Here is a 26,324-nt window from a genome sequence, read left to right as displayed (position 1 = left end):
AAGATTTTTTTTTAAAAAGTCAGCTTGCTCAACACAAATGAAACGACCTGATCAAATGGTAGTGCCTCTTTTTAATATTCACCTGGTCCCACAAGGTGTGACCTTAATGTGCAGAGATTGGCTGTGGTAACAGAGTTTACACTACCCTCTACTGGCAGGACATGAAATCCTCTTCTGCTTCAAATGAAATCCAAATGCTCTGAAGAAGAATTAAACATCAGCGTGGTACAAAGGCATTTTACTAAAAACAAAATACCTCAAATGTATCAATTATAGATTTTTACAGTCATCTTTCATACACAAAAACTGGGCTCAAAAATACAGACTTTGCCTTTGTTTTTACCTTCAACTACCAGGATTACAGGCAAACATAAACGACACAATTTCAAATATACAAAAAGATAGCAAACAGCTACAAGCACATAGAGTATTTACAGCAATGAGTGTCTTCTCTGGTGACCTTGAAGGAACACGGACCACATTCAGAACACCATGTCTTGTTTTTCCAGTTTATTTGACACTAGGAAAAGGTTCTGGTTGCATAAAAAGTCTTAACACAAGTTTCTGCACCCTCAGTTGTTCACAGCAGTCCTTGTCGAACAGGATGTCCTGATATTTATTAGTATCTCTCACAGTGGTTCAGCATCCTCTTCCCTCAGGTCCATCTTTCAGCCAACATCTACCACCCTCCTCTGTGGAAGGGTGGGCACCCAAATCCTGGCCTCCCGTTTCGGAAATGCCTCCCTTCTCTGTCATCTATGCCCTCTGGTCCCATAGAAGGATGTCGATGGAAAGGAGTGCCACGAGGAGGAAAGGGCAAGGGTATTCTGAACCTCTCAGGTGGAAACATGGGTCCTCCAGCCATTATTTGTGGCGGCATGTGTGGCATGTTTGGCGGTGAGAGGAATGGAGGTAGGTGCGGATTCGGCATGCCAGGAGGAGGCTGCAGAGGTGGCATGGGCGGTCTGTGACCATGCATGACTCCCGGGCCTGGCAGGGTCATCACCGGTGCTGCAGGAGACCCCAGCTGGTTGTCCGTAGACCCATCTGAAAGTGTTCCTATGTCTGCTTTAGAATCATTGATGGACTCTGGAGGGTTTACACTTCCAGCTGCAACAGAGCATAAGATAAGGTTTTATTTATTCCCAGAGGGAAATTAACAGACCAGAGAGGAAAGGTTTCAAGAAAAAGTAAGCCAAAAGTAGTGACAACACTGCAACAGAGATCCGTTCATATTATACGAAGACTGCACTCCCATCTCCATTTAAGATGGTAGTTCAAAAGTCAGTGCTACTTCCTCTGTATCAGTGTCTCACCTGGTGCCAGATTTACATGGTCAAACTCTGCGGAGATGAAAGCAGCTCCTCCTGGAGGCATGGATGTGGGGGACAGCATGATGGGGCCAGGAAAAGCAAGTGGACTTCCGATGGGTGCTGCCTGTTCAACCGGTGGCACCTGAAAGACAAAGAAACACAAGTTCATCGTTATTAAAATGAAAGTAAAATGAGCAAGAGACCCCTCTGGAAGCTGTGAACAGAAAGAAGAAACTGTGTTAAAAACTTCTAATTCCACTACATGAAGCACTTTTTTGATAGCACCCCATATTTGTCACACACTTGATGAGGAAACAATCTCATCAAAGTATTTTTGTACAGCATTTCTTCCCTAATCAGAACACAATGTTATAAACCGCCATATTCTAAAGCTGTAGACTGCACTCTAGAATACACCTAGAACACAACTGAGCGTCATCACACAGATCAAAAGAGGAGGCAAACACACTCTTAAGTTGTAAGAGCAGTGACTGCAAGCTTTGTATGATACAACTATCTTTATTCATTTGATAGAAGCTGCAACAATCTGTCGTGAGGAAACAGTAAAAACATGACAACTCAGCTTTAAACACGCTGAGGAAATGCAACATGGACACTCATTGTGCCATTGCACAAAAATATCAGTAGGGAGTTAAGAGCAAAGTTGCAGTCTGATGAATTTTGGGGGCTGCTCTGTGATGGACTAAAGGACACTTTGCAATGTCTCAGAGGCTCCACTGTGAGATGTATTTAAACAAGCAGGAAACACTTGGTGGCGTCCTCTCAGTATGGCTTAAATAGTAAGTATAAGCAATAGATTGCTGCTCCAACATCAAGATGGTTAAATTCACATACACTGCCTTTGAGCTGTGCAGCATGTGAGAGGGGATTCTCAGATCCCAACATAATGAGAACCAAGTCTCGTCTGTCACACACTCGTCTCTCAGGCCTGACTCACATATACCTGTCAAAGATGACAACAGAGACATTTGACAGCTAATCTGAGAGTCAACCATAGACTGGGAGATCTATGGGAGGACGTTTGCCATTACTGAGGCTGACTGTGACAGGAAAGTTGGCGTTTTAATTGCTGGAGACCGCTGAGGGAGGCTGACACCTGAGGTACGTCATTAAACCTAAAGGCATTCAAAGGGTGCAAATCACCACCCCGACAACGCTGGACAACTCACTTATTTCCTACCACCCAACCCACAAAATGCTAAAATGAAATTGAAATTTCTTGTCTCTGCAGGATTTCACAAGTTCTCCATTAGTTTGAGAGTTCCAGCGAACACTGTGGCTTTGCTTTAAGGTCAAGTTAAGAGAGCTGAGCAGGGAAAGGTTTTATATGCCTGAGAGGGTAAAGTACTCACATACTTGCTAACTAGGAAAGGAAAACAAACATGCACAATGAACTGAACCAAGCTACCACTAACTACCACTCTGTGATGGAGGTCGAGGGCTCCTGTTTATGATCATTGTTCTAATATCAATGAACTGCCACAAACATTTTTAATCTACACTGCACAGACATACCAATGACTTCTTTTTATCAATGACATAACTATTCTTGTATATTTCTATTGACTGTATGTATAACTTGTTGATAATGACTTGAGTACAATTATTAAAAATATTCATAAAGCATGAAGCAATGCAGTCAGCGTCTTCCCAGCCTTAGCTGAGATGATTATAATTATTCTACAGCAGAGAAATCAAGGTTTACTCACTCAAGTTAAACATAAGAATAGTTTATGGGTATATGAAAGAGCATCAAACGTATATGTTGCATAGTAAATACATAATCCATAATCCAATCCATAATAATAATAAATGAGAAGTTAATGTTTTGCAAATAAAGGTTAAACTGTAGTTAGGAAATCATAGTTAGTTGACATGACTTAAGTTAGTAATAACATCACTGTGATGCTATATCCATCCATCCATCCATCCATCCATTTTCTATGCCGCTTATCCCTTTCGGGGTCGCAGGGGGGCCGGAGCCTATCTCGGCTGTCAACGGGCGGGAGGCGGGGTACACCCTGGACCGGTTGCCAGCCGATCGCAGGGTGTGATGTTATATCGAACATTGTAAATGATATCTTGATCAAGTTCTATTGTAAAAGTCAGAGTATCTAAAATAACAAAAATAAAATAAATTCCACATGCCACATGTGCTGTACTGGTTATTACATGAATGCACTCTAGGGGAATGCAATTTGATAAGAGGTATAACTAGTAAGACACGTTAAATGTAAACATTTATGTCAGACCTTTGAGGCATTAATTAAACTCAAATTGCTCATTACAATAATGAAGTCAAGTGGCATGCATTAAACCTACAACCCTAAATCTATTATAAGCACAAATTACATTTCTCTCAATGAATGCATGATATCTGCTGGTCACTGAGTCTCCGGGCTTATGAAGCTGAAACTCCTACCAGATGCTACAAGGTGATCAACTACAGGTTCTGCGTCCACATTCTCTCCTGCGTTCCTAAGCTGGCTGTGGGCAAACATGCTGCGGAGCAGTCTACCTAGAAATCTTGTTATATATCGTAGTATACCGTTTCTTCAAAATGTGACTGTCTGACCTCACAGTGCAAAACATCAAGACCGCAAATGCATAAAAATATCCCTTTTGATTCATGTGTTCAAAAACAAGCACTAACAACAGATTTGTCACATCTGCAGGTCAAAAAATCTTCTCAGATGGAAAGCACCCCCCCACCCACCCACCCCTTAACTAATTTATGTAGTGGGAAGAAATGATAGAAGCCTTTCTGCACAGATGAGTGACAGATTAATCAGTAATCATACATCAAATGCTTTTCACAAGGTCTGAAAGGTTTTCCAGCCAGATCATTCAGAAATAACTACACACATTAAAGCCAGTGAAGGCAACGTTCAGAAGTGTGTTTGTAACATCTGGAGGAAATCAATTTTCATCTGGACTATTATAAACAAACCAAAGTCTGGTGACTGAAGCTATCCAAGGATCTATAATGAGCTACTCCCCCATCATAAGTGAATCTGAATTTAGACAGCCAATCAGGAGGTATGTCCACTGCTGTCATACATGCATGTACACACATCAAACTAATATTCTACCCTGCAAATTGAACATGTATATTTGAATTTGATTAAGTATAAATTCAAATAATTGGAAAAAAAAAATCCCACACACACAAATACACTCCACTGGTATTGTATATGTACTGTACACACACACACACACACACACACACACACACACACACACATAAAAAATCATTTTTCTACAAACCAAACAATTGCTATCATACCAATTTGACAGAGGATGCTATAAATAACAAAAACATGCTGCCCTTAGTGGTCGTCTTGTCTTTGTCCCGCACATAAGATGTGTGAAAGAGCAAAAATAGGGACACACAACATACTTACTTTGTGTTTCAAGAGAGAATATGGGGATTTCCCAGAGATTTCAATAATCATTTTTTCTGGATACACCATCTAGTGGCCATCAGAGGAAGTGCAGGTCAGGGCACTTCTGCTCTGGATTCACAATTTCTCAGAGGCTGGTTACTGCTCGATTCACCAAGAGCCAAATTCAGGTCAATAAGTCAACTGCTTCTGATAGATGAAGCTTTGCCATCTCCATGGGTTAAAAAAAATTCAAACATAACTATAAAAAGTGTCTTTGCTTAAATGCCTACTACTGGGTGGTAGTATGCATTTCTATCACTGTCAATATTGATGCCTCCATTAGGGGGCACCATATCAGACATGTTCAAAACCTCCACGTTGTTCCTTTAAGTTTACACTTGCACATGCTTGAACATCATTTGGCTGGTTAAAGCACTGAAGGACGGTGTACATTTCTTTTTTTTTTTTTTTTAATTTGTTTTCCTTTTTTTTTTTCAAAAGTTGATCTTTAAAACCACAATTCACATTTTTTGTGATAAATGACATTAGCTTGATGGATAAGAAATCTCTCTCTCTCTCTCTCACACACACACACACACACACACACACACACACACACACACACACACACACACACACACACACACGTACGTCTGAAGTGGAATACAGAGGTGAGGGAATATAATGATGGATAATAAATGGGAATGCTCTTTCATTCTGCTTAACAATTATTCAGATACTACTGAAGAAAAGAAAAAATTCATTAGTAAAAATAACCACGATGCAGTCAGCACTCTGGGGGCAGCAACGGGGGGGTCTGCTGTGACTCTGGTATTTCACTCCATCAGCAGAAAATACGGGATACCTGCTGCTCCATTTTTCCACTGGGGAATCCCCTCGAGCCAGACAGCAGGGCATTAGATCCTTGATCAAGACTCGCGTCCCTGACAGATATCATCCCAGTGCTTTCATACTCATCAGCATAAGTCCTTTGTTCTTTGTTTATACCTGCTACTTATTAGACACGTGAGAAGACGACAGTGAGCGTCATTATCGTCTTTTCACATCTTGTAAGCATATATAAACTTGACTTGATATCTTAGATTATTCATGAGTGAAAACAAATGTCATGGAAAAATTCAAAAGTCCATTTTATGATGAATGAACCGGTCATTACCTTCCAACCAGTCCACAGTATCATCCATGAGTGGGCATCCCAATATCCACAGACCATTTGTATAACACTCACCTTTGTGAGGCCTCATGAGAGTCTGATGTTCTCCACACATGGATCTAGACCACTGTTGTACTACTTGATGTAACTGAAGAATTTCTCCTCTTTCCTTGAAATGTCACCTCACTTGAACATGACTGAAAGGAGAAGACTGCTGAGATTTTACATTATAATCCATGTTAATGACTGAGCTACCTGAACCTATTCAGTGTATATGAGAATGATCCAGAGTGCTGAGGGTCAGACCTGTGATGTCTACAACATGTAGAATACGGAGCTTTTTCATGCATGAAATCATTAATAATAACAGTAACAAAGGACAGATAGCAGCACGGTGTTTTCCAGCGTGACACCACCACATTCTGAATCTCTCGTCTCTCTCGCTCACATTCACAAATACTTTATTTCTATCCTAAGCAAAGGCTCGAGGATGTTAAACAAGCAAAACCTTTGAACCGAACGTGTGTTTACTGTGATTGAGAATAGTTTTAGTTCAAGCATAAACTCATATTTAGCAAAACTTCAAGGGATTTGAAACATTTATAAAATGTCACAAAACATTTTAACAAAAGTCCTTTTAACTCACGTTCATCCAAAAACACATGGGGGGAATTTTCTCATCATATTTCTGCAGTCATTTCTTAGAAAGAAACAATGTAATTTTCATATTTTCCATAAATTTCATTTAAAACTTAAAACCTGACAACTAGAAAAACATATTCTTTAATATTTTAAAGATACAGGGTTTTCACACATCAAGTGTGAAAAGGCTAAATGTCCCAGAGAGAACTGCAGGACTAATTCATGCAGTTTTTTTTACTGACTGCTGCATTTTGGAAGTTTTCATTACTATTATTTTACATTCTGTATGTCAAGTGATGGTAAATTACACGTGTTCGCAGTGTTCTTTGATAATATTTGGTTGCTGATTATTGCCTGTTTTGTTAGGACACTTTCCATTCATGTATATGATTTTTCTCGCATTTTCTTTTTACTACAAAATTGTGTAGAAAAGAAGAAATAGATTTCAAAAGAAGTGGCAGGCCATTTGATCACAGAGGGTGACATTTTGAAATGTTCCCTGTGTAAACTGCATACAATTCATCTTTGCACTCTTTGCACTTGAAGCATGGTTTATTGTGTCCACTGTATTCCAAGAGCTGCAGTTACATGCATTACTCACTGCACTGCCCTGTCTCATAAAGGTTAAAAAGCCCCATAAAATACATTTGAAAGAGGAAATTCTGAGTTTCCACCTTCACACAAGACCTAAGTACTGGTGATATTAGGCATCTGTCATAAGATTTGGCAACATATGAAGTTACAAACTGTATGCAAGATTAGAGATCATTCATTTGACCTTACGGGGAAGAGCTCAAGTTCATTCTACAAACAGGTGTAATGAAAAAGGCATCTGCATTTTACCTTTTTAACATGTAAATGGAGCATCCTGATGAAAATATTAAATAGAGGAAAAGACACTGTTTAATTTTGTTTGAAAAAAAAAAAAAATCATCTACATGTTCAAGTGCACTGTTTCTTCTATCTGGCACTGCTTATCCATGTGCCTCTTTCCTGCCACTTTTTCTATCTCAACCACTTCTCTCCTCCTCTCTGCTGCACTAGCAGATGGCTGACAGTGAATCTCCATCCTGTTAGCACAACATACACTGGCCACATCGCATCGGTTGACATGCATCATTTGACGCCTGTACCACAAACCAAACGCTGCATAAAGACAGAAGAGCCGGTCAACGTACAGTAGACGAGAAGTGCCGATCCAGGGAGCAAATGTGACGAAACTGCAGCTTTTCTGGAGAGCTGACGCGCATTGACGTTGGAAAAAAGGACAGTACTGTGCCCCGACACATACATGTGTACCAAGACACCTGCAGTGTGTGTGTGATTTCAGAGACATTGACATAGAAAATAATAGAATGGGTGTTAAGATGCAGACAGAACAAACGTTAAGTGTCACTGGACCAAACAAAGCTAAAAATAGCTGCTTTTAATTAGAAATTGATTTGGACAGGATAATGTTATAAGTAGCAATGTGACAGAAAACAAAAGGGTGATCCTTAGTTTAGATTAAAATCTGAGTGCCCAAATATTGTCAAGTAATCCTTATTACAAATTTGCCTGTGATTTGTGCAGACAGATGACCAAACACTTATGCAGAGGAAAAACTCTACATGACTCAAAATGGCAAATTCACTAAACGGTTGTAGTTTGTAGTTTGCAGGTATTGAAAGCAGCCAACTTGAGAGGAGCAATTTGTCAAAAGCCATGAATCCAAAGACACAGGTGCATTCCCTTTAAAGAAAATTCTACCATGATGTGGGTTTGTGAGATGCCTGCACAGCACTTTTTGGACTAACTGGACAGGAATAACAGTGGTACTGATTCAGAGGATTCAGAAGGCACACAAGTGCTTAACATCACAAGAATTAACTGCCACTCATTTTCAAATTCACATTTTCTTTGTTTTCCCAAAAGAAAATGGCTCTCATTACTCATAACTGGAAAGGAAATATGGCCTCTCTTTACCAGCCCCTCTCATCCACGAAAAAAAAGCTGCACTCAAGCATTAAGAAGAGTGAATGCATCTCATCCTCCTGACAGGACACTCCCTGTCGGTGCCCTGATGAAACTCAGTTATATATGATGGCTGGCCAGATGTGGCTTTCACTTAACAACTCAAATTTTTCAAATGTATTCAGAACAGCAATAAGCAAGAGCTTTGTTAAGATGAATCTTTAATCATTAGCTTCCAGGTCTATTTCCTACTCGTTTGAATAATGTGACAGTAAAAAGGCTGAGTGCAGACGTGAGGGCGCAGCATGTAGTCTGCTGTGTGTCATGTTGTATGTTATTTTTTTGCAGATATTTGAGGCAAAAAACAAACATGCAACTGTGCCTGACAATTATGAATCTTCCATTACATTTTTAATGCAGGTCCAAACTCTACCTATTCAAAGTGGAGCACACAGCAAAAGTGTTCAGACCCATAAAGACGATTGCTTTTTCCAATAATTGAAATTTGAGTCCCTGCTGCTCAATAAGCAACAAATATGTCAAGGTTTGGAAAATGTCACACAATTAAGTATCTCTGATCACTAACTGCCCCTAATTTGCATCTTGCCAAGAAAGGCACTACCATAAAATAACAACAAGGGTCAATGCATGCATCTTTCACAGCTTCTAGGCCCAGTTTAGACCTGAATGCAATACAGCTGACTGTGCAAGATTTGTACATTTGGACATACATCCCCATTTGGCCAACAACTAAGGATTATAAAACTGACTTATTTGATTCATGTTGTGTTGTCTTTGGTAGAGAGCATTACATTTTAAGGTAATTTTCTTCAAACAGTAGGTCTAGGTGAGCAAACTAGAGCCAATATTTTTCATGATGTGACAGAGGGAGTCATAGCCTAACAATGAGTCAATGAACAAACCATCAGGTCCTTGTTTGATGTCAATGCAAAGTGGTCATTCAATATGCATAATGTGATAGCGCCTCATTCTGTTAAACTGGAAAAGGTCTAAACATTCTCGTCATGCCAGATGGCTGAACGATGTACCATTTCAATTAAAACTGGTTCAAACACCCCCTGGGGGAAGTAAATCCAAATTCTACCAGACCCTTTTTGAACTACTTTGATCACTTGAAAGATATAAATGACTGAGATGGCCAGCTAGAAAACAGGTTACTCCTCTAGATTGATATAGTCTTCTTTTCTGTAAAAGGTGCACTGCATAATGTCCGTTTGTTTAAATTGTTTTACTATATTTTTTTCCTCTCTTTATATGTAACCACAACATGATGTTAGGGTTGGTTGGTTGTGGGTTAGGTAAGGATTTCTTTTGTTGTGTACTTGTTGTCTGTTAAATAGCAACAAAATTTAAATAAAAAAAAAAACTTTTGAGATAGAGATAAGCATGTAAAATGGTGAATTCAGTAATAAATTAGTGCAATTAATGACTGCAGGATTAAGTAAGCACACAAAGGGATACCTGAGATTCACTCAGGTCTCAGACTATGACACGGGTAGTTTTGTTGTTAAGGATTAAGGAGTTTTTCCCTAATAATCAATCAATCAATGGCACATGCTCCAGCGCCAAGCCCAGTATAAAGAAAAGCACAGATGGCTGAAAGTGAAACCTGCTGTATGTATTGTACTACATGGACAGTGGGTATGAAATAGACTAAAATTCTGATGTAAACGTTCTTCAGGACAGCAGATGTGATTCAATTTTAAGATGCCAGTCCAGATACCCCTTCCTGGACTCAGGCCTTAGTTTGATGCACAATATTCCCATTGCAAAAAACATCTGGACATTTCCAAGATATTTCCTGTCCAGTTTTCATTGGCGGGTTTAGTGCAACATTTAGAAGAAGTTGCTAACGGTGTTGTCGGCTTACCTTGTCTCCCACTTGGCCACTCTTCCTCCCAATCGGGCCTTTAAGTCCCACCGCAGCCAACAGTCAGATATTCTCGACCTCAAAACTTTTGAAAAACCTTTCTTCACAGTGAGGTGTGCAGTTTGGTAGTAGTTGGTAGTATGTATGTATGTATTTGATAGTAGTACAGTAGGTTGCAGACAGCCCAGCTTGTTTACCATTTATTAAGCATGTGGTCATGAGGACTTTTTCAAATTAGTTTTAAAATTTTAACAAAAATGCTACTTAAAACTTAAACTCTGACTTCGCGTTGGATGACCACCTGAACTGCCAAAAATAACATTTTTCACATTTATTTTGCTGCTTTGAGTTATTGCAAGCTCATAATCAGTCTGTATAATCATTAGTGTTCACACCGATTGCAACCAAAACACACACAATTTTCTCACCAAGAAGCTGATTCATGTTTTCAGCTATTTAAATATTTCTGTTGTCATTCAACCACTGGTGGATGGTTAGGAAGACATTTTTGTAATTAGATGTGCAAATGTATCTTTTTGTAAACAATAATAACAATGATAACGTTGCCAAAGCCAGACATTCTGGATAAGCTTAATTACTGAAAAGAGAGAAAGGATAACAGAAATTCTTCCCCCTACACATACCACAGTTTTTTGTAATTCCCACACTTTATTTGAATAAGTTATGCTGCACAGTACAAGGTTACTGAATGAAGATGGAAATATTTTGCAAAGAAAAAGGAGAAACCGATGAATAAGCATTGAATTTAATGCTTATCAGCAGAGGAGCTTATCTGAATTTGTGTAAAAAAAAGTGCATTAAAATCACCAAATTAGATTTTTCTGCTTATTTGGTGATTCTGAGACAACCCTTACAATGCAAGAAAAGACACGAGTGACATGCTGACAACCCCTCTTAAAGGATCAATAATCTCATGTTCATTTACGACAGAAACATGAAAATTTCTCTTTTAATAACAGTTTAATGATCAGTTTTATCACATCCCACATCTGCTGTACATACCTGAACCGAAAGGGTTTTCTAAAGGCAGGAAGTTGTGAAATGCAGCCATTACAGGCTGTCTGACTCTTCTGAGAAACTTTTAAGACTAGCATCGAGCTCTGTTCAACGCCAAGTAAAGACTACACAATGAGAAGAACGGAGTGCTCCCGAACTCGCTTAGAAAGTTGAGCTGCTCAAAGCTCCAATATGTTTAGTCTGAACATCAAAGGGCAACAATTTTATGGGGTCAATTTTTATTTTGTAATGGGTTTCTAATAAATGCCATGATATTTCAGCCTCAAGCATTCAAGGTTTTAAACATGGCACAAATAATGAACCTCCGCAGGAAATGTTGCAAATGTCCACAGTCAGCCTTCAGTTGTGTGGTGGTGACACATGGCGCTCACAAGCCCACATTCATACAATAACCCAGACTTACCAACAAATGAATCTGTTGGCCAGTATTTGATCAACAAGTAAGTTTTGCATCCTTTTTTCACAAAGTCTGCTGTTGCTGCTGGCCTCGAGATCAGCAACCTATTTACCATTGGCCTCGCGTAAACCAAACTAGACAGCATAAATAACTCACAGTGAAAAAGTGTAGATGCCATCAGTGTTGACCATGCCCATGGGTAACTGCATTACTACTGACTAAAGCCAAAAACACACCACCACCGCCACAGCACGTCGTTTGACACACATCAAGTGCCGCCCCTCGCACCAACAGGAAGCGCTACACTGCAGTGCAACAACAGAAGGAGCACACACAGCACAGGACGGAGAAATGCCATAACAGAGCTACAGATATTGGCACAGAGAGGCCACGCCTGCTAATGCATGTGTGTCTATGAAGGCAAGCAGTCACCCCACAATTAAAATGATCAGAATTTAAAGAAATTTCACATGATTTTTAAGCATTTTGGTTTGTTACAAATTGCAGACATGCATTTATGATGCAGGCTACTTGTTTAAATTTAAAATGTGAGTTTTCATGCCGAGGATGCTTTATCTTATGTGGACAGTAACAAGAATAGTTCTATAATATTTAAGATTAAGTGTCCTTATGCAATTACTTTCTACAAATATGAAATGAAAATAAATGCAAAATCAGAGGTAAAATGTTTCGATCGATATAATATTAAGTTTTGACACGGAAACAGTTTATTCTGTCGCTGGTGCAGAAAGTGTCCAGAAAAGATTTAAGCAGACAACAGTTACACAAAGGATCCTTTTGTCAAGACATGTCTGCTGATAGACCCCAGTTGCGTAGCTGTGCAGCTTCCCATATTTGTTTGTGGAAATCACTAATAAGAGAACAAACACTTGATAGTGTACACAGATGTATACAGTATGGTCAATATGAATTTAATATAAATTACACTGTATATACAATTACTTTGTACTGATGTGTACTCTGTCAGATTCGTATTGCTCATTTGAAGCGCAATATATGGATGTTTTGTACAGCAAGGGGGTTGTATCCCTGCTATTTACCATTATGGGCAAATAAAGAAAATGTTTGATAACAGTTCTTGTTAAGGTTGGATGATGTCTTATTTGCAACTTCAATGTCCTTCACCAGTCACACGCCTGAGTACATGATGAACTGCATGACTTGCGGTGGTTTTTAGAGATGGTAATAGATGTTTTATACTTTCCAACCTCTGTAGCACCAGTGCTATGTGCAAAAAACGCTAACATTAAGCCCTGCATAACCCTATAAATAGCCTAACGTTAACCTCAACAACTGTCTCTTCTCATCCTCTGTTCTTCACACGTCAGACAGCGACAGTAAGAGGTGAGGAGAGGTCGAGCAGAGCAGAGCAGGAGCACTGCGACAGAAGCCAGGATGAAGGGATCAGTGGTTTAGGAAGTGTTCCTGAGCCCATGCAGTAATGACCTTTATACCTTTATACAATCACATGATCAACCCCCATCTTTGCTTGTGAATGACTGAGCCTTTCAAGGATGCCCCTGTCATATCCAATCATGAAACTGTCACCTGTTACCAACGAACATGTTTACCTGTGGGTTGTTCCAAACTGGTGTTTTTGGAGCATTCCACAACTTTCCAGTGTTTTGTTGCCCCTCTCCCAAATAAGACGTGTTGATGACATCAAATTCAGAATAAGCATACATTTACAAATATCAATGAAGCTGCTGGGGTTAAACAGTAAATACACTGTTTTCAATTGAGCATATGTCAAAAAGCGTAAATTATCTTTTTATTTATGTTTTACACAGCATCACAACTTTTAAAATTGCATTGAGTACAATGCAGCTTTTTCTGTGGGGAAAAAAAAACTGCGTTTCTTCAGGTGTCGGTGAGCCTGGAAATATTACAGCGGCGTTAAGTGTCGCTGTGTGGTGCATCAACGAGTTCTGGTGCACACCTAGCCACTGCCAGTGTGGGGTTGAACATAGAAAATAACAGGGTTGGCTTATTGTGACGCATGCGTGTGGCGGTGGCGTATTTTGACCTTTACAAGCAACAGTTAATTTGTGTTCTTTGCACGTTGCCAAGTATTTTCTTTCATACCAGGGCTGAAAATCATCTTCACTTTGAAATTTATTTTGGCTCCCACGCTGAGTATCTTAGTTTGATATGTCAATTAAGTTAAGTAAGCATTAGAAAGGTGCCATGAGTACACCTTGCTTTTCAGGGTATTTCACACTAGTCTTACATACAGCATTTCATGCAGCAGTACATCGGAGAGCACAGTATATTACTGATTAAATGTGGTCATTCACCTGGGTAGTTTCTTTAAATTTATATTAGTAGTGACAGAGAAAATGAAAGCATGATTCAGATAAGCTCCACTACTCATACGCAACAATGATTTATTTTCCTTACATTGTTCACAAGAAAGATTGTGAAGTCAGTCTCCAACACCAGGGCCATTAAACCAATACAATAACAGAACATGTAACATTAAAAAGGAGGTGTTTAAAGACTGTATTATCATTACCTGAATGTGAGCAGTGATGGTTCCATCTGCTGGTACACTGTGCAGCGCTCCGTTGACAGCTGCCAGCTTATTGATGTTAATGGCATTATTCCACTCTGTGTGAAAAATGAAATGAAAAATACAATGACAACATTAGTGAAATGTTTTCTAAGAGCTTGCAGTTGATAAGTCTAGCCAACCTAAAAGAAAAGCTCAGTGTACCTGGATGTAGTGTCTCTGGGTCCAGCATACCCCCTTCCCGATAGCTCTCCAACTCCTCAACCTTGACTTTGCTCCAGGGAATGTAGGTAACTCCACGCTCCACATCCCAGAACTTTTTGTGCGCTGATTTTATACCTTTGTTTAAAGCCCAAGCAATCTAGGAAAGAATGACATTAGCTATAATCATCAAGTCAACAATTGATGATAAAACAAGTTATACAGAAACAATATAAAACTGAAAATCTCTGTAAGAGTTTATGTACCTTAACAGGTTTCTGATTGACTTTGTATAACCCCCTACTTAGTTTCTTCAGGGCTGTATAGGCATCTTGTCTGTGAACCATAACAATATAAGCGCAACCCCTCGGAGGAATCATCTGGACAGAGAGAAAGCAAAGGGTAACGGTGAAATACTTGATAACATTATCTTAACATCACAGAGGATTACAAGTATCTCTGACATGAATCGTACAAACTTACATTGATGGATTCAATCTGCCCAAACTCTTCCAAAAGGGACATCACGTCAGACTGCTGAGTTTTCTTGTCTAGTTGTCCAACCCAAAGTGTAGTGCTGCAAACTAAAAGCAAAATGAGATTAGCAACTGCTTGGAGGATGGAGGACATTTAGGTTGTGTTCAACTTTACAGTTTGTTTAAATGTGAATGCATGTTTATATGGCACGTATCCATAATCAGTGTATTACCTACAGCAAAATGGCAGTCACAAAAAGCAGAGAGTAGTACTTGTACTGAGAAAGCGTAATGTGCTGCTATGCCAGTGATACACACCAAAACATATTTTATCCACCTACAAAAAGCCCCATCTAAAATAATCAATATCAATATGTAGCAACCTTCTGACCCAAGCAGCTAACCTGAGGTGTAATACGGTGCGCTTGTGCGTAGGAATACAGGAAGTACTACAGTTGAGAAAATTTAGTGCCAAAGGAAAGGGCTGGTTGATGGCAAGGTAATGCACTGGACATATTGCAAATATAACATAACCTTAAACTGATCATGAATGTGACTATTGATAAGTACCTCATAACACACACACACACACACACACACACACACACACACACACACACACACACACACACACACACACACACAAACATAAAGTTGCACAACATAAATACAAATTAACTATGCTTTCTGTTGCACAAGGAATTAAAATCCATTCAATAAACCATCTCAGAGACATAATGCAGGTTGAGCTTATCAAACCATCACACATGATGATCCAAGTCAATCAATGAAAATATAGGTGAGGTGGGCTCTGGTAGCTTTGACTAGCACTCCTCTGTATAGACCAAACTATTAACTGATTACTCAAAAAATAAACAAATTAACTGATAATGACAATTGTTTGTTGCAGTCCTCTATAAATAAACAGCAATGTTTCAAATTACTAGAATAATCTCTTGTAAAATCAAAGAGGCTCCTGTCAAAAGTGTTGGACAAGGCAGACACTGTACTGTGGCTGCAGCTGTGGCTGGCATGTACAAGTGATTCCAGCAGTTCTGTGTACTATAAATATCATAAATGACATTCAGAGTTTGTTTGTTTCTGTTGCAGCACATACCACTGAGGGTCTGGCTCTTTATGCTGGGAAGACCTTTCTGTCGGCGCTCTCCGTCCTCTCTTTCATTCCTGTCCTGAGAATGAGACCGAGATTTCCAGTGCCATTCTCTGGAACGAGAACGAGAGCGTCGATGCCTCGACCTTCTTGAATGGGATGAAGATCTTGATCTTCTTCTCCTGGGAGATCTGAAACACAAAAGATTGAACCAGCTGAACATGGTGTCACCAAATAATGCCGTTCCTCAGAGGAAAGTTATCTTCTTCACCATCAGCTGAGTGGAAAAAGGATTACTTGAACACAGAGTTCTGGGAATCCTAATTGCTCTGCATTCTCTGACACCTTTCAGGATTTACTGACTACAGTAACAGACCAAAAATAATTTCTTAACCCACTATAAAATTACCAATAGTCACAAAATAGGCTTTGGCAAGTATAACATGCCCCAATAAAAGCTATGACAAATGAAATGTATTTGAAAACATGTCACTGAAATCTACAGTACAACACAGTCTCAGGTGTGATGAGTGCTGCCTCTTACCTGGAACCAGATCTGGATCTTGATCTCCTGCCATAGCCTCTGTGTCTGCCCTCCCGCCTCACTGGTGAGTACTGTCTTGCATTTTCCTATCAGACAATGATGACATGACAATGTTATTTTTCCCCAAATCGCAGGGTTTTCCATAAGGATATGGAGTAGCCAGTAGGGCTTCAAGTTCCATTATATCATATTTTATTTTTAAAACATGATTTGGGGCATTGGTTAATGCATCTTAGGGATTGTATGTTGGAGCAGGACTGAGAAGGAAAGAATGGCACATTTCTCTAACATCATGTTTACATTGTTTTGAAGCGGAGGCTAGTGATCATGAAGTCTACACACAAAGAGAATCGCAATGAGAAACACTAACTTATGGAAAAAAGTTGACATTCATGTGCTGCGGAACTTGAGATGTTCAACCAGATTAAACTGACATGGGTTTGAAGATTTACCCGTGATTGTGTATAAGCCTCGTTTATGGCACAGTATCCATCTGGCATCATATGATGTTCAGTATGACTCATTGCTCCACCGTGCTGAAGAATGAAGAACAAAGAAACAGCCACAGGAGATGGTTAAAAATCAAGCTGGTGTACTAGAGTTGCTATATTTGAGTTAGTTGAGTTATTGTGTAATTCAGTAAGAACTGGATACCTGTATACCACCAATCTGTCCCATCATATGTGGATGAACATTGTCGGTGTTGGGCATCTGACCAGGAAACTGGCTAAACACATTTTCAGGAATGCCTCTGTCACGACAAAATATACAGATAGTGAGTGTGGGTATTACAAACCTACAAACAACAAAACAACTTAAAAATAAACACCAAAACAATTGTAATTGGAGGCCTTTTCCACAGCAGATATTTTGGCATGTCATAGAAAGCACAGATGTGGTTAACAAGGTCTGCATTCAGTTTGGGATTCCAGCTTGACAACCTTGGCGTTTGTACAGGCTCTGTAGCATAATTTAATGAAACATGTTAATCTGGACTGCAACTGACAATTATTTTAATTGTCAATTAATCTGTAGGTTATTTTCTTGATTAAATTGACAGTTGTTTAGCCTATAAAATGTTGAAAATGGTTAAAAACCCTAGATGACACCCTCAAATGTTCCGTTTTGTCCAAAACACAAAGCTACTCAGTTGACTGTCACAGGGTAGTGAAGAAACCAGAAAATAACTAATATAATTTAAGAAGAAAGAGAATTTTCAAATTCAATTTTTTTTAAATGACAAACCAATTAATCGATTATCAATTTATTATCTATTTAATAGCTGTTAACTAATCAATTGCTGCAGCTTCAGTGTTAATATAACCAATTAATAAATAATGTTCTTAGTATCACCTGTGCTTTTAATGCTGTGACAAGCAATATCTGCAGACAAATGGCCCATTACCACTAACTGATTTCCTTCAACTTGTTTTCTGCACATTGAATATGTATATAACACAATGGGAATGAGGGAAAAAAATGTTCACTGCAATGGCACAAAATGTATAACTTGGCACAAAATTTCTAAATTATGACACTGTGGGTAATGTTCTGCTTATCTGTCCCTCTGACCATTCTCTTAAAAAGGTCCCTTCAAGACATGTTTTTCGACATATGGTACAAGACTCAACTTGAAATAACAATTAGTGTTTGATATGATCTGATCCTTCTCTCTCATTCCAGAATGTATGAATATGCAAAATACTGATCATTGATTCACACATTGAACTACTGGACACAAGATGTCTCCAACTTGACTCCAAGTCCATTTTCAGTCTCATTTCTCATTCAGTCTCGTATTTTCTCAGTCTCATATCTATTGACATTGAATTTGAAAGTCAAGGCAATTTTCTGGCGCCCCACCCTGGTCTCTCCCACCACCCTTACCACTGTCCACATACCCCTTACATTTAGACAAGTGTACACACAGTGAATCCTAAAATCAATTTGCTTGCTTTAAAATGTCAGAGCAACAAGGATTAAGTTCACTTAACGACTTTCACATTAAGTGACTATAATCAGCTGGTCACAATCAGTTACCTGGTTCGAAGTGAAATGCTGCCATTTTGAGAGAGGCGACTGACAATTTGTAGGAGAGGGTGATTACGAAAATGGATGGAATAGAAATGCAGGGGTTGGCAGAGGATAGTTTCTGTACTTTTGCGTGCTTTTGTTTGGCAGAGCTGTTGCTTTTCCCTCAGTGTGATACACTCTAATCTGTGTGGCATAGTTTAGAAAAGCATGACTGACTGAAGCTTCCTCTTCTGCTTCTCACCCTGTCTTGGACTGGCTGTTGTGCCATTAAGATAGAGCTGTGTACTTCCTCATTTCAAAATATATTCAGCAAAGTAAATAAACAATTTCACGTTTCCCACGGTCTCTGTCACCATGCTGGACATCTACAGCAGTGCAGGTTTCTCCCACTCTGTAAACATTGACAGCTGTCCCGCAAGCTAACAACTGACATTATGTGATCAGCACAAGCCTAATAATGCCTTTCTATAATATCTCCTGTTTCTGTCAGTTGCTGTGCGTCTACAGTGTATGAAGTGATGCTTATGACATTCTGTTTCATTTATGTTTTACACAAAGTCTGAACATTTTTGGTAGACGAATCTCGTACATACAAAGCTTGAAGCGAGATTTGAGAAGAGCATAGAAGTGAAGAAACAATAAGCAAAACACATTTTTGAGTGGAGGGAGTCAAAAGTGAAATACTTGCGATGGTGTTATACTGTATGCAACATGCCTTGAGGTATAACCTAAAAAACAGGTTGTGCTGTAGTTGTGCCTGCACTTTCATTCAAAACATTAACAAATGTATCAGCATATATAAATTTTATGAAACTCACTGTGGCTGGGCACTGCCTTCTTGAGCCATTATATCCTCAGGTTCATCGTCATAGTCAAACCGGTCAAGGAGTTTCTGAGGAAATATATATCATATACAGACAGCATGTATTACACAATTAAATAAATGAGAAAAGTGATTTGTATGGGATCACAGCAGGTAATGTTGTGACAGAGCTATGCGATTACCTCAGCTAAAGAGCTTTTCTTTTCTGTGTGCACACTGTAAAGCTGGGCCACAGGCATCTGGGGTGGGTTTTGTATGTTGTTGGCGATGGTGGCTGCCAGACTCTTATCTGCCTGCTGGAAGTTCTGGAGCATCCTCTGCAGCTAGAGGAGAGAGAAAGGAGTCATTCAGAATTTTACAATTCTTCACCTGCCATGATCCAGAACTGTTGGAGCACCAATTTATTGCTGACCTCTTGACCATGAGGGGACTGAAACAGCTGAGCCACAGCAGCTAACGCATCTGGATTGGGTAGCTGGGGCACAGTGGGCACAACCGAGGCACCAGTGACAGAAGGCTGTGTCTCTGGTTGGGGGTCAGTGGGAACTGTTCAAATTCAAGAAAAAGATTAATGTGTTTGCATAATATCATTGAATGCAGTTCATCAAAGAGTGGACAAATTCTAACCTTTAATCTCAGGTAACACTCAAGTACATTGTTACAAACACTGCCCAAAGAGAAATCTATTAATATCATTACCTTCCAGTGCAGAGGCAGGTACAATGGCTCCATTTGCCATATCCATCAGAGGCTGAATGATGTCCATGTCAAACACACCATTCTTCTGCCACAGGTTTAGTACGCGGACAATTTTGCTCTGATTAAGGGCAAAAAAAACCCACCCATGAGATATTTCTTACTATCACTCATTGTAATTATATAAAAACTAAAAGCACAAAAAAGGGCACCTTGTCATCCTCTGGGCAGCGGTAAAGGTTCTGAAAGGTATCCGTGAAGTTCTTCAAGAATCTGGGCCCAAACACATCCTTGTCAACACCAAACTGATGCCGTGACTGTCGAACAATGGAATCAACCACATACAACCCGGGGACTTTTAATTCTGGCTTGCACTGAAAAAAATAAAGACAATTAAATGTCATTATGCTATGACAAATTACATTTGTAAAATTTGAACTCAAATATTTAATCTATCTCTTATCTACAGTAAAATGCTCTGCAGTACATACCTTCTTGATGAACTTCTCAACAATCTGGACAACATGTTTGTAAAGCTAATAAAAGACAAAAATTGCCATTAGTCACAGCATACTAGACAACATTTTAATCAGGCAAGAGGTCAGGAACAGCAAAGAAAAATTCTCCTTGACTACATGACTTCTGTAATCAGCATTACTTTGCCAAATGAAATATTATCCTGCAATCTTTAATTTAGTGGTTGGTAGACTTCAAAAGTACTATACATATGCACCATATCTCATCATATTCAACACCATTTCCATTATGGGAGAAGAGGTGAAGGTAGTGGTGAGCTACAAATGCCTGCGAGTTCACCTTGACAAAAGATTGGACTAGAATTGTAACACTGAGGCTGTCTACAGGGAGGGATGGGGCACACTTTATTTCTTGAGGAAGCTTAGGTCATTTAATGTGTGCAGCAAGATGTTGCAGATCTTTTACCAGTCTGCTGTTGCAAGTGCGAGCCACTGACACTAAGAAATTGAATAAGCTGATAAAGATGGCTGGCTCTGTGATGGGGACTGCTCTGGAGACCCTAGAGTTGGTTGCTGAGAGAAGGATGTTGCACAAAATGCTCAAGATAATGGAAAACACTTCATATCCCCTGCATAAGCTACTGATACTAGTACAGACCACTACAGAAAGTGATTCCTGCCCACTGCTTTAAAGTTATACAATGACTTCTCTGTGAAAGGAGAGGAGACTTATCTTCTGAGGGACTCTGGACATTCAACTTTATTTTTCTAACTGACTTTGCTCATTCAACTGTAAGTTGCACTGTGAGAGCTCCACCTTATCTTAATTTTTCCAGAATTCATTGCAGTCCATCTGTAGTTTGTCACAGGGCAGCAGAACTGCTGGAGCAAGACTGCTTAGCTGTTTGTCACTCATTTCTCAGTCAGTTGCAGCCACAGAAATATATGTACCTCCTCATTTAAACTTTTACATTCCACTATCCGCACATCCAGAAGTGAATAACTGATGTGAAAATATAATTTATAGATATTGCACTCATTTAGGTAATGCATATCAATCTATGGAAATATAGACTACAGCATGAAAAACTAATGAGGTAAACTGTAATCTTTCTGTTATTTACTGCATGTGTCAAAACCCATAGTGGGTCAAATCAAAAAGTCAAGGAGATCCCAGCTTGCATTAGCCATTCCTTAATATGAAAGTACAATTGATACAGTATTCACTTTACCTTGATAGCTTTGATGGCTGATTTTGTTACAGACATCATCTTAGCACGGGATATTGGTGGCTTCATGTCAATCATGGAGAACAACTGATTGGTTTTCAAAAAAGAATGCCATGAGTTCATTTTAAAAGGAAAGAAAAACACGGCTATAACAACATTGGAAAACATTCATATTATGCATATCTAAAACATGTTTTAACAAAGGCAGCATAGACGCCACTAGCCTAAAGCAACATAGAGCCATTTCCCCCTGTTCATAACAGTAAATTCATTGACAGCAAACAATCTCTGAATATACATACTTACATACCCATACATATGCACAGACTACTTGACATGGGTAAATAAAGAAGGTCATATAACACTTAAGTAAAATGTGACATTTCTAGTGCACCGCTCAACTATTCCATTAATAAAAACCCACCATCACATAAACATAGATTCAATAAACAAAAGAAGGCATGGCGACAGTCCTGTGTCCTCTGGTTGCAACAACAAAATAACTCGTATTTAACAAAAATGGTATGCTTAATGGCGTGAGATCTGCTGTGCCTTAATAACGATGGACTAGTGGAGTTAGTTCATTTGAACTTCCTCAAAACAAACAACGTACATAGGTGGCAGTGCTAACGTCACCTGGTGATTCCAAGGTAACGCTAGCTAGCTAACGACAGCTTTACTTCAAAAAATGATAATAGGACAAATAACTCATTCTACGGGAGAGGGTATAAAATTACAGAAGCTATTGTTAGATTCTATGTACATTTATACTGACTTTTCATCGTGGCCTCAGTGGTGTAAGTTAAAAATTAGCTAGACATGGAATTTACAGGCCTCACAAGACTGACGTAGCTATCACAAGCCTTGTACTCGACTTAAGATAAGACGCCAACAAATCCAATCAAGCCATGTTAACGACCACGTTAAACTGAACATACGTTTACATACATCCAAAATAATCAAACTCAGCTTATGCTGTTTAATGTAATTACTATAAGGGCAGTTTTCAAACAAATCAGCTAGCATTAACTAAGACCAACGGACATTAGTTAGCGTTAGCCTTCGTGTTTGCTCTTTGGACTGGGGCAGAACACAACAAACTTTACCTCCACGTTGAACGCGTTCACTGCATCCATGATGGCTCGTTATTTTAAAGACCACTTGACGAACGTGTCTACCCTATCCAGTCATAACCATGTGTAGTTATATCGCTAACAAAATAACTACGCTGAAAAGCTATATGGTTCTGACGCGGTCACACTGCTAGCCAAAGCTCTACTGTGCTAGGAATTACTACTAGCTTCGCGGTTCCACCCCGTGCGTGTCGAACACGTATGTGGGTACGTCTGATGTCACGAGGTGCCTTCAAAATTTCGGAAAATAGAACTACCCAGAAAAATTGGAAATCCATGTTTCAGTCAAACCATTGTTTTGGTATTTTTAAATAGAATTTACATTTATGTATTATGTAACTTTTGTATTTCACATTTTATGGTTTCTTACATTTTATTTGATCATCAGCATCAATTTCTCAAATACCCTTGAGCTGATATTGCATGTTTAACAGCCCAGTTTAATAATAATAATAATAATAATAATAATAATAATAATAATAATAATAATAATAATAATAATAATAATAATAATCAGGGATTATTCCCCAAACCCCAAAGGTGCTGAACACTTTCTACCGTAACACAGTAGTGATGTGTCGGTCGTGTGTCGGTTTGAAGTAAACGATTGGAGCCAGAGAGCGAGCCGCTTTGGGCTTTTTTGTTTTGGTTTGTTTTTTTCTTGACTTTTTTCCGTTCAAGCCGCACGTGATTGGTCAAATACTCTGTGTGTGTGTGTGTGTGTGTGTGTGTGTGTGTGTGTGTGTGTGTGTGTGTGTGTGTGTGTGTGTGTGTGTGTGTGTGTGTGCGATGCGATGCAATTCAATATTGGCGAAGTGGTGATCAAGCCCGCCCAGACTTAAGGCAAGGCAAGGCAAGGCAAATTTATTTGTATAGCACAATTCATACACTAGGCAATTCAAAGTGCTTTACAGAAGCATAAAAATACATTAAAATCATACATTTCAAAGAAAGAAAGAAAGAGAGTAGAAGAGAATAGAAAAATAAAAATAAAATACAATTAAAGGAAAATTAAAAACAGCCAGTAAAAGACAATAATTTAGCATTTAGAATGATTAAAACCATTGAGCAAATACATTTACTTTAAGTAAAAGCTGTAGCAAATAATAATGTTTTCAACCCTGATTTAAATGAGCTGAGACTTGGTGCAGACCTCAGGTGTGCAGGGAGAATGTTCCACAGGTGAGGAGCATAATAACTGAAAGCTGCTTCACTTTGTCTGGATACCTCATATAGAGTTAATAAATCTAGAATATATTTTGGTCCTAGACCATTTAATGCTTTGTAGACCAACAGTGAGAATTTAAAGTCTATTCTTTGACTCACAGGAAGCCAATGTAGTGATCTGAGGATTGGTGTGATATGGTCCATTTTTCTGGTGTTTTTAAGGACTCGTGCAGCAGCATTTTGAATCAGCTGTAGCTCCATTGCAATAGTCCAACCTACTGAAAATGAATGCGTGAACAAGTTTTTCCATGACTTCTTTTGACGGGCATTCCTTGATTCTGGTTATATTTTTCAGGTGGTAGTAGGCTGATTTGGTAATCAGCTTTAAATGGTTGTTAAAATTCAGGTCCGGATCAATAATTACACCAAGATTTCTGGCTTTATCTGTTGTTGTCAGTGACATGGAGTTAAGTTGAGCACTGATCTTTGACCTTTCATTTTTGGGGCCAAAAACAATCACTTCTGTTTTATCTGCATTAAGTTGAAGAAAATTCTGGCACATCCACTCATTGATTTGATGAATACACTCACTCAGTGAAAGTAAGGGACTGTAGTCATGTGATGACACAGAAATATAAAGTTGTGTATCATCTGCGTAAGTATGATAAGAAATATTATGATGCTCCATAATCTGAGCTAGGGGCAACATGTAGATATTGAAAAGAAGTGGTCCGAGAATGGACCCTTGTGGCACCCCACACATCATCTTTTTTCGTTCAGACACATGCTCACCAACTGACACAAAGTAGTCTCTATCTTGTAAATAGGATTTGAACCAGTGTAGTACAGTGCCAGTAAGTCCCACCCACTTTTCCAGTCTGTCAAGAAGTATGTCCTGATCAACTGTATCAACGGCAGCACTGAGATCTAATAATACTAAGACTGAGGTTTTGGAAGCATCATTATTCAGATGTATGTCATTTAAAACTTTGATAAGTACAGTCTCAGTGCTGTGGTGTGGACAAAATCCAGACTGAAATGCATTAAAAAGATTGTTCTGCATCATGAAAGCATGTGTTTGTTGAAAAACAACCCTTTCAATAATTTTTCCTAGAAAGGGAAGATTTGATATTGGCCTGTAGTTACTTATTACTGAAGTATCCAGATTAGTCTTTTTTTAGGAGAGGTTTTATTACTGCAGTTTTCAAGGCCTGGGGAAACTGACCGGACTGAAGAGAATTATTTATTATCTGCAACACATCTGGAACTATGCAATTTAAAACATTTTTAAAAAACTTTGTTGGCAGAGTATCAAGGCAGCATGTTGTGGATTTTAACTGTGATACAGTTGCTGTCAGCCTTGTATGATCTAGAAGGTTGAAATGTGCTAGATTAACTGGAGAACAAGAAGGCACAGATGGACTTATCATTTTGCCTGAGCTGGTGCTGCACACTGTTTGTCTTATCCTTGAAATTTTATATGTAAAAAAGGCTGCAAAATCATTGCATGACTTGTTGGACAGCAGCTCAGGAGGGACTGATGCTGTGGGGTTTGTCAGTCTATCCACAACAGAAAACAAAGTGTTGGCATTATTACAGTTTCTGTTGATAATCTCTGAGAAGAATGCTTGCCTTGCCTTCTTTAGTTCATGGTTATAGGTGTGGAGACTGTTTTTGTAAATTTCATAGTGAACCTGGAGTTTGGTTTTTCGCCACCTGTGCTCTGCCTGTCTGCAGACTCTTTTCTGGACTTTGACCAGTGTGGTGTTTCTCCAAGGTGCCTTTTTCCTTCCTGACTCTTTGCTCTTAATTGGGGCAATGGAGTCAATAATTGTCATAACTTTGGAACTGAAATTATTTACGAGGTACATCAGTTGAAGCTGAGGGCGGTGTTGGTGATGGTGTAAAAGACTGAGTGAAGACTGCACAGGTATTATCATTAATATAATGCTTTTTGATTACCTCTGTTCCACTTTTGTTGCGAATAGCAGATGTGGCCATTTTAAATGACACACAGTAATGATCAGAAAGAGCAACATCTGTCACCACAACCTCAGAGATATTAAGCCCTTTGGAGATAACCAAA

At 39.0% G+C, this 26,324-nt stretch overlaps 1 protein-coding gene across 1 annotated transcript; it reads right to left on the bottom strand.

Moving 5' to 3' along the window:
• Nucleotides 1-51: 51 nt before the first annotated feature.
• LOC139336613 (SR-related and CTD-associated factor 4-like) lies at nt 52-23,230 on the bottom strand. The gene is made up of 18 exons (XM_070970765.1): nt 23,045-23,230; nt 21,942-22,025; nt 20,725-20,769; nt 20,446-20,607; nt 20,237-20,354; nt 19,950-20,083; nt 19,720-19,860; nt 19,533-19,606; nt 17,335-17,431; nt 17,133-17,216; nt 16,681-16,766; nt 16,143-16,327; nt 15,033-15,133; nt 14,816-14,929; nt 14,553-14,709; nt 14,352-14,446; nt 1,317-1,455; nt 52-1,110 (listed from the first exon to the last, which is right to left on the bottom strand). Exons 1-18 carry the CDS (start codon nt 23,072-23,074, stop codon nt 680-682), a joined length of 2,277 nt encoding a protein of 758 aa, XP_070826866.1. The 5' UTR covers nt 23,075-23,230; the 3' UTR covers nt 52-679.
• Nucleotides 23,231-26,324: the final 3,094 nt, after the last annotated feature.

Source organism: Chaetodon trifascialis, chromosome 9 (genome assembly GCF_039877785.1).
Source record: "Chaetodon trifascialis isolate fChaTrf1 chromosome 9, fChaTrf1.hap1, whole genome shotgun sequence".
NCBI lineage: Eukaryota > Metazoa > Chordata > Actinopteri > Chaetodontiformes > Chaetodontidae > Chaetodon > Chaetodon trifascialis.
Note: the sequence above shows the minus strand (reverse complement) of the source record. Positions and strands in the feature narration are given on the sequence as shown.

Coding starts and splice junctions, on each gene's coding strand:
- LOC139336613 (XM_070970765.1), bottom strand. CDS start 23,074: ATGGATGCAGTGAACGCGTTCAACGTGGAG. Junction 20,355..20,445: donor GCTGCCCAGAGGATGACAAG/GTGCCCTTTTTT, acceptor GCCCTTAATCAG/AGCAAAATTGTCCGCGTACT. Junction 14,447..14,552: donor CCCAGAGACACTACATCCAG/GTACACTGAGCT, acceptor TTTTTCACACAG/AGTGGAATAATGCCATTAAC.